A 15338-nucleotide genomic window follows, 5' to 3' on the forward strand; every position below is an offset into this window, starting at 1 on the left:
ATGACCTCAACCACGACCTCGACCACGATTATTAACATTCACAACATTCACTTTAGGGAATGTTGTTGTTCCAGTTGGTCGAGATTCGTAGTTCTTCATCAATAACTCGTTATTTTGTTCGGTCATGGGAATACATGAAATTAGTTCATAATATTGTTTAAAATTTCTCTCGATATTGCTACTGCAGGAGCATATATGAGACATGAAATGTATAAAATGTTTTCTTTAATATATCAGCATAAGTAATTTTTTCTCCGCATAACAACAATTTTGAACTGATTTTAAATAATGCGGAATTATAATCACTTATTGATTTAAAATCTTGTAACTTCAAATGTATTCACTCATAACGAACTTTAGAAAGAACAACTGTCTTTTGATGATCATACTTTTCTTTTAAATTTTTTCACAAGATACGAGGATCTTTTATTGTAAGATATTCTATTTTTAATCCCTCGTGGAGATGATGATGAAGGAAAATCATAGTTTTTGCTTTGTTCTGACTGAATACCATATCTCTTTCTTTAATTGTTTCTCCCAAGTTCATAGCATTCAGGTGAATTTCGACATCAAGCACCCATGACAAATAATTATTGTCATTAATGTCGAGGGTTGCGAATTCTAATTTTATAGGTTTGTCATGACACACTATCACAAATTATTGTATTTATATTAGAAATTTAATATGTATTAAATATGCAAAATAACATTTAATTTATTAATTATAATAAAGAAGAAAAAAAATCAATCTACCTTTAAGACCTACCTTCAGTGATGGAATCAACAGGAGTTTGTGCCAATAAAATGTTGTGAAATTAAGGAGTATAATGGAGCACAACGGATATGGAGAAAATATAATACATATATAAATATAATAATAATAATAATAAGTAAATAAATATAATAATAATAAAATAATAAAATATAACCAAACTTATAAATAACTGAATTATAAATAATTAAAATTATAATTTTATGGAAATAGGAATAATAGAAATAGAAAATATGATTTTATGGAAATAGGAAATATATGAATTTTTTTTTTATTCTCACCAATGTGCATAATTTTATGATCCACCAAATACCACTGTTTGACAAGTAGGATGTGGACTGACATGGACACCAAACATGAATTATTACAAGGCATATATGGACAACACAAAAATGGCATATAGCTTTTAAGACATCAAACATTAGACATCTATTTTTATGATATTTAGAATAATAATTAATATTTTTCTCCGGTTAAATTTTGAGAATATTGAAAATTGTTGCCTTAAAAATAATAGTAAAAGTTTAGAGGGGGAAAAGGGTATAGCTGTCCAATACATTCTCTCTTTTGTGAAAGTTGCTTTTACTCCAATGGAACAACATTGTTTTGTCAACGAATGAATAGATAGATACACATAAGTAATAGGATAAAGTCAATTATATATATTTCAGCTAATAAATACACAAATTACCATCGATTGATCATTCAATTTCTACCATCGTAATTGTTGAACTTAAAAATTAATTAAATTACTAAAATTAGAATAAAGGAACCAGATTTTTTAATCTTGAAGATATCTTTCTCAGCTATAAGATACATATACAATATAAATTTTAAAAACAAAATTTTTATAATTTCAATTTATCCCTAATGTAAGTCCAAAATTTAAAAGTTAGAAATTACACAAGAAATATTTAAAATTAAAACTTTGATAAGTATAATATTTCATCTAATAAGCTCTTTCCATTTTTGTTAATATATGTATATGTATAATATGGTATAAATTATATAATAAGTAAAATGTAAATATAAAAAATATATTATCTACTAATATTATAAAAAAATATAATACTTCATCTAATAAGCTCTTTCAAAATTTTATGATATAAAAAATATTATAAAAAGGTAATTAATAGTATTTTAATTGTTTATAAATATATTATCTACTAATATGTGCTACCAAAGATCCAGAAAATAAAACCTCTTATTTTTAAATTTATATTTCCAAATCTTACTAAATAGTTTCCTAGATTTTGATTTTAACTTTCATAATACTCTTTTATATCCTTATAATGTAATTGGAAGGTTAAGCTTTTTAAGTGCTGTCTAAATGTTTCTATGTTTAGTTTTGTACTTTTCAAAAACATTTTTAAATTTATACATAAATAAATAAATATTGAAAACTACTTTACACTTTCATAGCATTTTCTCATTTGAAAAAGTGGAGCTTTACAAACCATGGGTTTGTTTTTACTCTTTAAAATTAGAAAATAGCAACAAAAAGAAGTTTTTCTTTGTTTTCATTTTCAATTTAACTTGAAAATTTTAAATAATTCTACATCTTAAAGTTTCAATATAAACTTCTTTTAAAGTAAAAGTATCAAAACAAACATAATTTTTCTTTTGAAAAGTTAAGCCTCTGTTTGGTTAGTTTGAAACCATTTAAATTATATGTTTTATATTTTTTTAAAATTTATTTCAAGGTAATTATTATAAATGACAAAAACGTTAGAAATATTTTTAAATATAGTAAAATATTACACCGTAGATAAGTGATAAACAATAATATTTTTCTATATTTGTAAATAAGTTGACACTTTTTTTTTATATTTAAAAACAACAATTTATTTAATCAAATGGATTAATATTTCTTTGTCAAAATTTTAACAATTGTGATCCAAATAGTGGATATACTAAAATTCAAGAGGTTGTATATTGTAAAACCATAACTATACAAAATTTACAACATCAAACATATTAAAAAACAAGTGATTAACTTATTAATAGTTCTGATTCAACTAAAGACTTAAATAAAAATTACAACACAATTATCTTTATGATTTATAAATATATTATCAAAAATTTTTTGAATCAAGATTTTGATGATATCATAAGTAATTTTATTTTTCATTGAATCATTTTTTTTCGAACTTACGTTTCAAACACACAAGAAAATTATACATTATTAAATGTAACTTATCGAACGACTATGTAGTGAGATGAATCGCAAATAGGCCCACCAACACACAATTATTTAAAACAAAGTGACAAATGCAAAAGAATTGAGTTTATGGAAACATTTAAGACGAGAAAAGTCACTAACTTGCATGTTGGGACAAGATTTTATACAAATCATAGCCTACACACAAGGCCACAACTTGTCCATTGCTTCTGCTTATATTCCTCCCATCCCCCTTTTTAAATTCTGCCATTTAATTACTTTCACTCTTTGAATATTCCCACGTGCAAACATGCAATCGTGTAATGTTTTCGTTCCTCCAACGGCCCTTGAAATAAAAAATTATGGGTCACTTTTATTTTCGAGTCTTATACTTTAATTTTTAAAATGTTACATTTTTACTATTAATTTTTGAATTTACTTTTATCTACTTATCAAATAAAAACAAAACTCAAAACTCAAAAATAAAATGTAACATTTTGAAACTTAAGAACAAAATAAAAATTAATATTTTGTAATAGTTGAATCAAACTATCTTTCTACATTCAATAGAAATATAGACCAAGATTCAATATTGTTTGTAATGGATGTAAGTTTGTGATTGTCGCTTTTATAATATTTTTTTATACTAGAATTGTGGGCATTTGAGGAGGGTTTTAGGTATCCATTAGTTAGCTTCTCAACACTCCTATCATAGTTGAATTTGTTAGTCCATGTAATTTGGTTGCTTTAGGGGAAAGATATCAATTAATCTTGGTCGAGATGGTCTCAATGGGTGATGTGGTTGGTTTTCTCAGTGGTGATTAATTTTTTTTCTTTTTTTTTCATCACATTCATAGACCTCAAAACATGGTGACTGATGTGACTTAACTCATCGGGCAATGAAGGGTATTTACCCCTCTTTTATGTATAAGTAATTTTCCTAGTTAGCTTCTTGGTCTTGTGAGTCTGATAAAGATCTTGTTGTTTCTTCCTATTATTGTTTAATTTTCTTTTGTCATGTTATTTTAAAAAAGAAAAAAATGATCCTTACACTCAAAATTTTAGTCTTTTACTCTCGAGTTTCGAGTTCTATTGAATCTCTATGTTTAAAAAAATGTTAAATTTTTACCCTTGAATTCTAAATTCAATTTACATTTGATTTATAGGTAAAAATGTAAAATAAATATGAAGAGTAGAGAAGTGTGACATTTTCAAATATATTGAGGAAATAGAATATTTATTCCCTACTTTATTCATTGAGAAAGGGGAAAAAAAGTCAAAACATACCCATCAACTTAAATTTCATAGGATTAATGGGAATTAAAGTGATGAACATGGGAGTTTGATAGTTGATAAAGAGTAGTAGCTGTAAAAATAAATATATTGTGATTAAACACATCGATTAAAAGAATGGGTGAGATTGGTTTGACTTTGACCACACTCGACACGTTTCGCATCTTCCCTGTCTCCTCGCCGTAGTTTTAGTTAATTAATCCAAACCAAAAAAATATAAAAAACCAATCACTAAAACTCTTTAATTACACTTTACAATTTTAATCCATTTCAGATTCTCTAAGGTCCCTTTTGTGGTGTTTGCTGTAAAAATTTCCCCTTCAATTTGCTTCAAGGGGAGGGAAAAGTTCTATAATTAAACTATTAATCAAGTTATTAGAAACAAATTGAACGTATTACAAAGGAAAAATTGAAACAAATTACAAATTAATGGTTTTTTTAGAAGGAAAAAAAGGTTGTTAATTGTTTTGTCTGTTTGTTCTATATTATTCCGTGGAGAAAGGCAAAGCGATGCAGAAGAGAAGACGCTTTCAGAGCAGAAAAACAGTCGCCATTGGTGGTGAGCTTCAGAGTTTCTTCTTCTTCTTCTTCTTGCAAAGTTAATATATAGCATTTAAATATCAAACACTCACTAACGTTTTCTTTTCTGCCAAATGGGTAATGACATTCCCTGTCTTTTGTATTTTCTAGGAAACTTGCCGAATTCGAAACAATCATGCCAGAAGAGAAGAAAATTTGGTGGTTGAAATAATTAAAGCGCGGTTTCTTGATAAGTGGAGAGAAAAAATGCGAGAGATCGAGTCCAAATCTTCGTATAAAACTTCAAGGTCTCGAGGAAGAGTTAAATATATGGGAATTTTTACTCGTATCTCTCTGTTTTGCTTCTCCAACTATTTGATGGCTTTCCGCCGAAACGCTTTGGCGGTATCTGGCATTTCTTGAAAAACTTGAAGGTTTCTGTTTCTGGGTTTCTACGATGAGGACGGAGATTACAATATAAACCCATCTTTACATGTTTTCCATGGGTTTTCTTTTTTCTGATTCTTTCTTCTCATGTTCTCTTTCTTTCAACTGGGGTTAGGTTCTACTTTGCACAACAACTTTCAAAGATTCATATAATTTATTTATGTGGATTGATAATGTTCAAAGTTGTTAACATGGGTCTGTTTTAGTTTTGATATTGGGTTTCTTTACTTTTTTTCGCGTCTGGATTGGGGGAGTGGATGTTTGTGGGGAACACGACGATTTCTTCATTTGTGGGTTGTTTAAGTTTCTTTTAGTTGTACCGTGTAAATTGGTGTTTGTGGGAACTTTCAATCGGTGGGATAGAAAAAATGAGCGGTGGCCGAAGGAGAAAGCTGCATTTTAGCAAGATCTACTCGTTTGCATGTGGGAAAGCTTCGTTAAAGGATGATCATTCACAACTTGGGGGTCCGGGGTTTTCTCGAGTTGTTTTCTGTAACGAACCAGAATGTTTTGAGGCAGAAATTCGTAACTACATAGACAATTACATTAGTACTACCAAGTATACTCTAGCTACTTTCTTGCCCAAGTCATTGTTTGAGCAATTCAGGAGGGTGGCTAATTTCTATTTCTTAGTCAGTGGGATCCTTGCTTTTACTCCTCTTGCTCCTTACACGGCCGTCAGCGCGATTATTCCTCTTATTCTTGTCATATCAGCCACAATGATCAAAGAAGGGATCGAGGATTTGAGGCGGAAAAAACAGGTATTTCTCTCTTTTGTTGTTTAGTTTTTTGACTCGATGAGTTGAACTTGATCCTTTTATGGCCTCTCAAATCCTTCACTTCTCTATGTTAATCCTAATATATTGAAATGATTTATCATGTTGAAGTTTCTGCAACTCAATTTGAAATGTTGGAAATATCATTTTTCTTTACTAGATACATCTTTGTGGCAGACATAGTTTCATTATTGATGGATGATGACTTCTTTCCTTGGGTGGCTATAGCGAACTACGTTAGGGATGTGGAGGATATTAACTAATCTAATGATATTCTTAGCACTTCGTAGGGGTTCGGGTTAAACAAGAAAACAGTATAAATGCTAAGTTTTTGTTGGGATTCATGTTCTGTGTAGTGTTATCAATTTGGCCTAAAAGATTCTAAGGATTTGAAAGATCAATGAAATCATTGAAATGGTTTTGTAAAAACGATAGAAAAGGTTTATATTGCTTATATTAATTTTCAAGACTCATCTCATGTTGGTCTCTAATTTTGCAAGTGGACCTTTTCAGGATATTGAGGTTAACAATAGAAAGGTTAAAGTGCATCAACGTGATGGAGTTTTTGCTTATACAGAGTGGAAGAATCTGAGGGTGGGTGATATTGTGAGAGTGGAGAAGGATGAATTCTTTCCAGCAGATATTGTCTTGCTTTCATCCAGTTATGAGGATGCAATCTGCTATGTTGAGACAATGAACCTTGATGGTGAGACAAATTTGAAACTAAAACAAGCATTGGAGGTGACTTCACACATGCACGAGGATTCCATGTTCAACACCTTTAAGGCTATCATAAAATGCGAGGATCCAAATGCAAATTTATACAGTTTTGTTGGTAGTATGGAGTTGGAAGAGCAACAATATCCTCTATCGCCTCAACAACTACTCCTTCGAGACTCTAAACTCCGGAATACAGATTATATATATGGGGTGGTTGTCTTTACTGGTCGTGACACAAAGGTTATTCAAAATTCTACTGATCCACCTTCAAAGAGAAGCAAAGTTGAGAGAAAAATGGATAAAATCATATATATTTTGTTCTGTCTTCTATTTTTGCTTGCTCTTGTAGGATCTATATTTTTTGGCTTTGTGACTGACGATGATTTGGAAAATGGGAGAATGAAGAGATGGTATCTCAGGCCTGACAAGGCCAAAATTTTCTTTGATCCAAAAAGGGCTCCAATAGCTGCAATTTTCCATTTTCTTACAGCACTGATGTTATATAACTATTTCATTCCAATCTCACTGTATGTATCAATAGAAATTGTCAAAGTTCTTCAGAGCATATTCATCAATCAAGATATTAATATGTATTATGAAGAAGCTGATAAACCTGCTCGTGCTCGCACCTCAAATTTGAATGAAGAACTTGGTCAAGTCGATACAATACTCTCTGACAAGACTGGAACTCTGACCTGTAATTCAATGGAGTTCATTAAGTGTTCTATAGCGGGGAGGGCTTATGGGCAGGGTTTCACAGAGGTAGAAAGGGCTATAGGTAGACAAAAGGATTCACCTCTGCATGAAGCTGTAAATGGGGGGAATCACCATGAGAATGCCAATGATAAAACTTCACATATCAAGGGCTTTAATTTTAAGGATGATAGGATTATGAATGGGAATTGGGTTAATGAGCCTCATGCAAATGTCATTCAAATGTTTTTCCGTCTTCTTGCAACTTGTCATACAGCAATACCTGAAATCAATGAGGACACTGGAGAGGTTTCTTATGAGGCTGAATCCCCAGATGAAGCAGCATTTGTGATTGCAGCCAGAGAAATTGGTTTTGAGTTCTACAAAAGATCACAGACAAGCATATCACTGCATGAGTTTGATCCTTCATTAGGCAAGAAAGTTGATAGGTGAGTGTTTGCTATTTCTGCCATCAGTTTTGATTGTTAGCATACTCGAGCTTCATATATTAAAAACATGAGATAAATTTAAGGCATAGATTCTAGTTTTTCCTGTAAGTTGAAGAAATTAAGTGGTGATAGATGGTGCAATGTTCCTGATATATATTTTTTCAACCACTCCCACCCTCCCACTCATATACGCACATTGTAGATGGTACCCTTAGTTGATATTTGGGACATGCTTTGCACAGTGTACCTAAGATGTATCGTTTTGTTGATTGTCAAATGCCACCATTGTCATCAATGTTTTCTTTTTGCAGGGCATATAAACTGCTGCATGTTTTGGAATTTAATAGCTCAAGAAAGAGGATGTCTGTCATAGTAAGAAATGAGGAGGATAAAATATTGTTATTCTGTAAGGGTGCAGACAGGTCTGTGGTTTAAATGAAGGGTCGTGCTTTATTGAATTCTTGTCTCTAGAATCACCATAATTCCATTCCTCTTGCAGTATCATGTTTGAAAGGCTTGGAAAGAATGGAAGGGAGTTTGAAGAGCAGACCAAGGAACATGTCAATGAGTATGCTGATGCAGGATTGAGGACTTTGATACTTGCCTATCGCGAGCTTGAAGAGAAAGATTTCAGAGAATTTGATGACGAGTTCACCAAAGCCAAAAGTTCAGTTAGTGCAGATCGAGAATCATTGATTGAGAAAATGACCGACAAAATTGAGAGGAATCTAATTCTTCTTGGTGCCACTGCTGTTGAGGACAAGCTTCAAAATGGGGTGGGTTGAGAAGTGTCAACGTTTGATAATGGTGAATCACTGTAACTAAAGGACTTGGAATTAATGTTTCTTCCTATTTTTCCTGTTAGGTTCCTGAGTGCATTGACAGGCTTGCTCAGGCGGGAATTAAGATTTGGGTTTTGACAGGGGACAAAATGGAGACTGCCATTAATATTGGGTATGGATACTTGTTTTCCTGAATTGAAATGTCCATTTGAGGCCCAATTATATCATATCTGGATTCATACTAGTTACTAACTCGAGAGAAAAATATTACAGTTTTGCCTGTAGCTTACTAAGACAAGATATGAAGCAGATTGTTATTACTCTGGAGACGTCAGAAATTCAGACCCTAGAAAAGACAGGGGATAAGGATTCTATCATCAAGGTGAATCTATATTCATTCCTCATTAACTAAACCATAGATTCCACAAAACCATTCTTGTTTATGTGTACATGCCTGCGTGGGCAATCTGAAATGTATTGCTTTTGTATATACATTGTTTGAATATTTCCCCGATGCTTCAGATTTTCAGAATTGATATATATCCTATAATTGTCTTACATCCCAGTTGTCGAGTAGGCTTTGCGCCTATGAAGCCAATATTTACATCAACGAAAGGATTTTTTAGAAACGTGAAGGATATATGAATAAAATGGCAAAATCAACAAGCGCTTGTGTTATTTCTTGTTTTTCTCTCTTCCTGGTTGATATCATTTTTTGCTTTTTTGCAACGAGAATTTCTCTGTTTGAGATTCAGAGGGTTTGCTAAACTCAAACTTTCTCTACGTTGTTGTGGAGATGAAACAAACATTATAAAACATTCACTATTTATCAAGCAAGGAGCTAACTGACTTTCCATGGACATTTTACTTAGCATGGTTGAAGCTTTTTTATCACTGAGAATTAAATTTTTTTGAAAGAGAAGGTTCTTCTTCTTCTTCTGTATGTTGCAATGCCATTGTCACTTTTTCTTTAAGGATCTGACTCTCATCCTTCCTTGTGGTGGAATCTTTCTGCAATCTTGTAGGGATCGATGCAGTGTGTCCTTGATCAAATTACTCGAGGGAGAGCTCAGGTCACTTCACCAAGTGGGTTATCTGAAGCATTTGCATTAATTATTGATGGAAAATCACTTTCTTATGCTTTAGAGGACAGTATGAAGGCATTGTTTCTTGAGTTAGCGACACATTGTGCTTCTGTTATTTGCTGCCGTTCATCTCCAAAACAGAAGGCACTGGTTGGTTTTCATACTTTTTAGTCTTTATTTCTTGCTTAAAAGTTTAAAGTCCCATCTAAAAAGGATATTGACCTTGATTCATGGTGGCAGGTAACAAGGTTAGTTAAATCTGGAACACGGAAAACAACTTTAGCTATTGGCGACGGTGCCAATGATGTAGGGATGCTTCAAGAAGCGGACATTGGAGTCGGAATTAGTGGTGCGGAAGGAATGCAGGTGCTGAAGAATGCAGACAATACTTGTGTTTTGATAACTCAAGACCAATATTATTTTTCTAATATCTCACCGAGTTCTTTTTTATTTCAACCCAGGCCGTTATGTCTAGTGATGTTGCAATAGCACAGTTTAAATATTTAGAGCACCTGCTTCTTGTGCATGGACATTGGTGCTACAGAAGGATATCATCAATGGTAATGCAGTTTAAATATCTGGATTTAGTAAACATCGTTTTTCACAATTCTCACTCTTTGTGATTGATGTGTTTACCTCTCTATTTGCAGATTTGCTACTTTTTCTATAAGAATATTACTTTTGGTTTTACCATATTCCTATACGAAGCATTCACATCATTCTCTGGGCAACCTGTATATAATGATTGGTTTTTATCACTTTACAATGTTTTCTTCTCGTCGCTTCCAGTGGTAGCTTTGGGAGTTTTTGATCAGGATGTATCTGCAAGACTCTGCCTCCAGGTATGCTACAGTTATTGTGCTTATATTTCCGGGTATTTGAAAGGTTTGTGTGCATGGCTAAAATTCAAACTTTGTATGTTTAGAATGTAAATAAATGGCGTATATTTTGACACTTGACCCTTGATTCGTGATTGACATATATAGTACTGATTGCTGCCCGACTTCTTCTACTGAAGTAATGGAGGACCCTTTGATGAAATATGGCCAGGCCATTCTAGTTATGGCTGCTTGTGCCATTTTCTCGTGAATGCTAGCCTACCGTTAAGTAACTGATGAGATCAAAACCCAGTGAAGATTAGAAATTATGTAAATCTTTTCATTCTTTTCAAACATAAATCCATTTGATTGCTTCAACCGTGAAACATCTTGAGGACCATGGACATATATTCAGTCTTCTTGTTGTGTAAGAAAATTAAAGCCTCAAGTTTGCTTAAAAATATTGCAAGAGTTCTAGGATACTTAGAGAGAGAACAGAATCGAAAACACCAAAGAAAAATGACTTATCTATATTTTGCATTAAGACCAGCAGGCCCTGATGCATATAAATCTGAGTACAATTGGCCAAATTTTAGGCTTCATTTCTTTGTTTGATGTGGCAGTTTCCTCTCTTATACCAACAAGGGGTGCAGAATGTTCTTTTCAGCTGGCTTCGAATACTCAGTTGGATGTTTAATGGATTGTGCAGTGCTGTGATCATTTACTTCCTATGCACTCGAGCACTCGAGCATCAGGCGTTCAACTCCGACGGGAAAACTGCAGGGCGAGATATTCTGGGTGCAACAATGTACTCTTGTGTTGTTTGGGTTGTGAATTTGCAAATGGCACTCGCTGTTAGTTACTTCACCTTGATACAGCATCTTTTCATCTGGGGTTCAATTTCGATCTGGTACATTTTTCTCCTGATCTATGGGTCCATGACCCCCACCTTTTCAACTAATGCTTACAAGATCTTCATCGAAGTCCTTGCCCCTGGCCCTTCCTACTGGCTTGTGCTTCTATTTGTGGTGATCACAACACTCATTCCTTACTTCTCCTACTCAGCTATACAGATGAGGTTCCTTCCCATGTATCATCAAATAATTTTATGGATTAGGAATGAAGGGCAACTAGACAACCAAGAGTACTGTGATATTTTGCGGAATACTTCCACTTTCCGATCTACGAGCGTGGGTTCCACAGCACGGTTAGCAGCCAAAAGGAGCCAAAAAAAAGAGAGAAACCCGAGTGCTACTTGACAAGCACAACATCGGTATCTATGTTCAGTGTGTTTGTCTTCAAAAGATGAAGATTTCTTCTACATGTCTAACAGATAAAACCACCCACAATACATATTGAATATGATGCTGTTTTCTTGCTCTTGGACAAATCTGATATGAAGCATACATATAGCCTGTGGCAAGAAAATACAGAAGAAGCATCAGCAGAAAGATAGTTGTGGGTAGAACCTTTGTTTTATACTCTTCCAACTTCTTATGTACATTATTACAAAAGTGAGGGAATTCATTGTAGGATTAGGTAACATTAGTTTAGTAACAAAAAAAAGAACATTATAGCAGAGCCTCCCTTTGTCAATCCACTCCACTCTCTTTCTTTTTATTTGTAATATACGACTCGACATTTATACGATAATCGATGTAACTTTTTGAGCTTCACAGTATAATTGTTGCAAAGAACTAATTTAGAGCTAGTGTGAGTATTTATAGTATTGTCCCTTTTCTCTTTTCTACAACACTTTGTAATTCTTATTCAAATTGAATAATAGCTTTCTAAGTGACATCTATCATATCATTTGTCTTTGTCCCGTCTCTTAGGCCAACCTTGAAATTTCAACATTTGATGGAAGTTGAATCTTCATATGTCCAAACAAAACCATGTACGATAGACAAGAAATGAGGGTATTTTGGGAATGGAAATGTGTTGGAAGTTGAATGGGTGTAATTAAGACAGAAGAATTATAAGTCTCTAGTCTAAAAATGAGAAAAAGAAAAGTTGTTGAATGGTATCTTAATCATGTATGGATCATTACATTTCGGGACAAAGGAACAGCTAGCAAAATACTCTTCCATAAAAAAAAAAACTTTTTATAATAAAGTAGCTAATTACCAACCAAATAATGCTTTTTATTTATTTATTGAGAAATATAGGATTGGTCGAATTCCAAACTTTTATCTTGAGTAGTGTACCCATTACCAAAAAATGGACGTTACTTTGAGACACATGCGGATAGCCGCCCTATTGAAAAGGCTAAAAGTTAGCCAATAAAAGTTAACTGGAGATAAAAGAATAATTTTCATCTTGCATAAACAAGATGAGATAGTAAAAAATAATCGATTAAAACAGCTAATTTCAATGTCTAAAATGATTTTGTCCACTTCTTTTTAAAACTTAAGAATTTTGGCCTCTTACTTATTCCCATTTTTACTTTTTTTCTTCTTCTTTCTGCTTCTTCTTCCTCCTCCTTCTCATCTGGTACTTTTCTTCTTTGGCGTGGCCAGCTTCAACTTCTTTGGCGCATGACCAACTTCGGTAGGACTACACAACCAATTCTAACGAGTCCACACGAGCAGCTCTAGTTTGCTTCTTCTCTATCTCTTCAATTGTGTTGTAGAGCAAGATCAAGGGCAAGAGAGCGAGATTGAGTGCTAGAGAGCAAGATCGTGAGAAAGAGGGAGAGAGGAGATTGATTTGTGAGAGAGGAAAGGGAGTGAGCAAGAGGCCAATCCATGTGGTTTCAAGTTGGTAATTTTACTCAAATTTGACGTCAACAAAGGATTAAAAACAACCTCATTTTTGAAAAGCGAGGCAAATTTCATTTCTACGCCACATTTGGGTCATCCATCCGGCAAACCCAATAAAGAAATCTTTAAGAAACCTATCAATCAATGAACAAAAAGTTTTAGTCATTGCCCAAATGAGCTAAGCCATCTACAACAACATTTTGTGATTAAATGATGTAATAAAAACATTGCATCTCTATGGATGAAACTAACTGAAAAACCTCATCCATGATGAACTTGACAACAGTGTGACATTCATTGATCAATTTAGAAATTGAATAGTCTCTAGACGATTAGATTCAACCGAGCGGGATTAAACTTTCATTATTGTCCAATCAAGAAAAAAACTCTCTAAAAGAAGTCTAGACTGATTCCAAAAGCAATACCATCGAAACTACAACATTTTTAAAAGATATCTCTATTTCAATCTCTCCGAAGCACCAAAGCAAAACCTAAAACTTTTCATCGTTACCTCTCCTCTAATAATGCTTACATGGTGAGTAATATAAAGTAGATAGATTTTCACATATATTTTATTCACTTGACTATTTGACTCGATCAATAAAAAATATTTCAACATTAATAGTTATGTTATATGCATTATATTAATAATAACTTGATTTAAAAATTTGGTTAGAGCTTACTTCCTATTTATCAAACCATAGAAAACATTAAATTCTAACCTTTTCAACCCAATTTTTGTAGTTGAACCGAAACAGAAAAAGAAACGTTGCATAAAATTAGCCAAATTAAATTCTAAGAAGGGAGAGAAGTTAAAAGATAATACAAATATTATGTTAATAAGATAAGAGGTGGAGATACAAGTTGAGGAAGCAAGTTGGAATTTAAAATACAGAGTTGAAACAACAAGCATAGTTGTGAAGTTTTGATTGATTCTCTCTTTCTCTGTTTGAATTTGGTGGTGCACCAAAAAGCATATGAAGAAATTGATTACCGAAGATGAACACCGACTAGAATCAGAATCAGAAGCAGAAGCTGGATCGGAATGGTTATTATATCTTACTATGTACATCTAAAGAAAGAAAGGGGAATGAAAGAACTCGATCTACGCAAATGTAAGGCCGAGGAAATCCGCGGCGGATTTGGCCATCACGGTGGTGAATTCATTGAAGCTAATTACGCCGTCGCCGTCGGTATCGGCCTGCCGCATCATCTCGGAAAGTTCGTGGTAGGTCAGAGGATGTCCCATCTTGGCCATGGAACCAGCGAGCTCCGCAGCGGTGATATAGCCATTGCCATCGCGATCGAAGGATCTGAAGACGTCCAACAACTGTTCTTGATTGACGAGAATATCGTCGTTCATATCGGGGAGAATGGCATTGACGAGTTCATCGAATTCGATGGAACCGTTGCCGTTGGAATCCATGTTTGAGAGGAGAGAATGGAGTTGATCGCCGGAGGGTTTGATGCCGAGGGAGCGGAGGAGAGCGCCGAGCTCGAGCTGGGTGAGGCTGCCGTCGGAGTTCATGTCGAAACGCCTGAAAATGTCGTGCAGCTGCTTGACCTGCTGGTCGGATTGAAGGGAAGCCATGGATTTGGTTTGTTTCAGACGAATCGACAAGATCCGGAGGGAGGAGTTTGATCGAGATTAAGGGATTTGGAAAATTGGGAGATTGGTCAGTTAGGGATGTGAGGCTTTCTTTGGTTTGTTCGCAGAGTTGAAAGGCAAAAACTGTTTCAAACTTCAATTAACAAACCGCGTTCTTTGGAAATTCGATCCAAAATGGATGAACACAGCTCTAAATGCTATACGCCTTTTTAATATTTATATTATTATTATTATTATTATTATTCAATGCTACGGATTATTGACTTGGGAATTTCCATTTTCGGTCCACTTGGATTTGATATTTGTATTTTATTGATATAAATTCGGACATTATTTATGGGCCGGGCTGATGATTGGAAAAAAATTCAAATGGGCCTAAAAGTCCATACTGTTTGGACTTGGGTTGTACGATGTACCGGCCCAACTAAAAATAGTCAAATGAATCTAAAGAA

At 33.7% G+C, this 15338-nt stretch overlaps 1 protein-coding gene and 1 pseudogene across 4 annotated transcripts; one reads left to right on the forward strand and one right to left on the reverse strand.

The window, feature by feature from the left end:
* Nucleotides 1–4287: 4287 nt before the first annotated feature.
* LOC120081882 (ATPase E1-E2 type family protein / haloacid dehalogenase-like hydrolase family protein) lies at nucleotides 4288–12226 on the forward strand. 3 transcript variants are annotated; one of them, XM_039037056.2, is made up of 12 exons: nucleotides 4288–4785; nucleotides 4917–5953; nucleotides 6482–7830; nucleotides 8142–8252; nucleotides 8330–8606; nucleotides 8696–8784; nucleotides 8886–8994; nucleotides 9638–9847; nucleotides 9938–10063; nucleotides 10159–10257; nucleotides 10348–10539; nucleotides 11225–12226. In XM_039037056.2, exons 2-12 carry the CDS (start codon nucleotides 5561–5563, stop codon nucleotides 11372–11374), a joined length of 3105 nt encoding a protein of 1034 aa, XP_038892984.1. In that variant the 5' UTR covers nucleotides 4288–4785; nucleotides 4917–5560; the 3' UTR covers nucleotides 11375–12226. The 3 variants fall into 3 exon arrangements, with proteins under 3 accessions (XP_038892984.1, XP_038892983.1, XP_038892985.1); XM_039037055.2 differs by having other exon boundaries at nucleotides 4323–4785; nucleotides 11139–12226; XM_039037057.2 differs by having other exon boundaries at nucleotides 4589–4785; nucleotides 6469–7830; nucleotides 11139–12226.
* A 1863-nt stretch (nucleotides 12227–14089) lies between these two features.
* Nucleotides 14090–15162, reverse strand: LOC120080936 (putative calcium-binding protein CML16 pseudogene; annotated as a pseudogene). The gene has a single exon (XR_016530465.1). The product of XR_016530465.1 is annotated as a putative calcium-binding protein CML16 pseudogene (transcript).
* Nucleotides 15163–15338: the final 176 nt, after the last annotated feature.

This window comes from Benincasa hispida, chromosome 7, assembly GCF_027475165.1.
Source record: "Benincasa hispida cultivar pf3 chromosome 7, pf3_genome.v1.1, whole genome shotgun sequence".
NCBI classification, from domain to species: domain Eukaryota; kingdom Viridiplantae; phylum Streptophyta; class Magnoliopsida; order Cucurbitales; family Cucurbitaceae; genus Benincasa; species Benincasa hispida.

Bases quoted from the DNA above. Each gene is read 5' to 3' on its own strand.
- LOC120081882 (XM_039037055.2), top strand. From the start codon at position 5,561: ATGAGCGGTGGCCGAAGGAGAAAGCTGCATTTTAGCAAGATCTACTCG. The intron at 8,995-9,637 runs GTGAATCTATAT...GCAATCTTGTAG, and splicing joins ATAAGGATTCTATCATCAAG to GGATCGATGCAGTGTGTCCT. The intron at 10,258-10,347 runs GTAATGCAGTTT...CTCTATTTGCAG, and splicing joins ACAGAAGGATATCATCAATG to ATTTGCTACTTTTTCTATAA.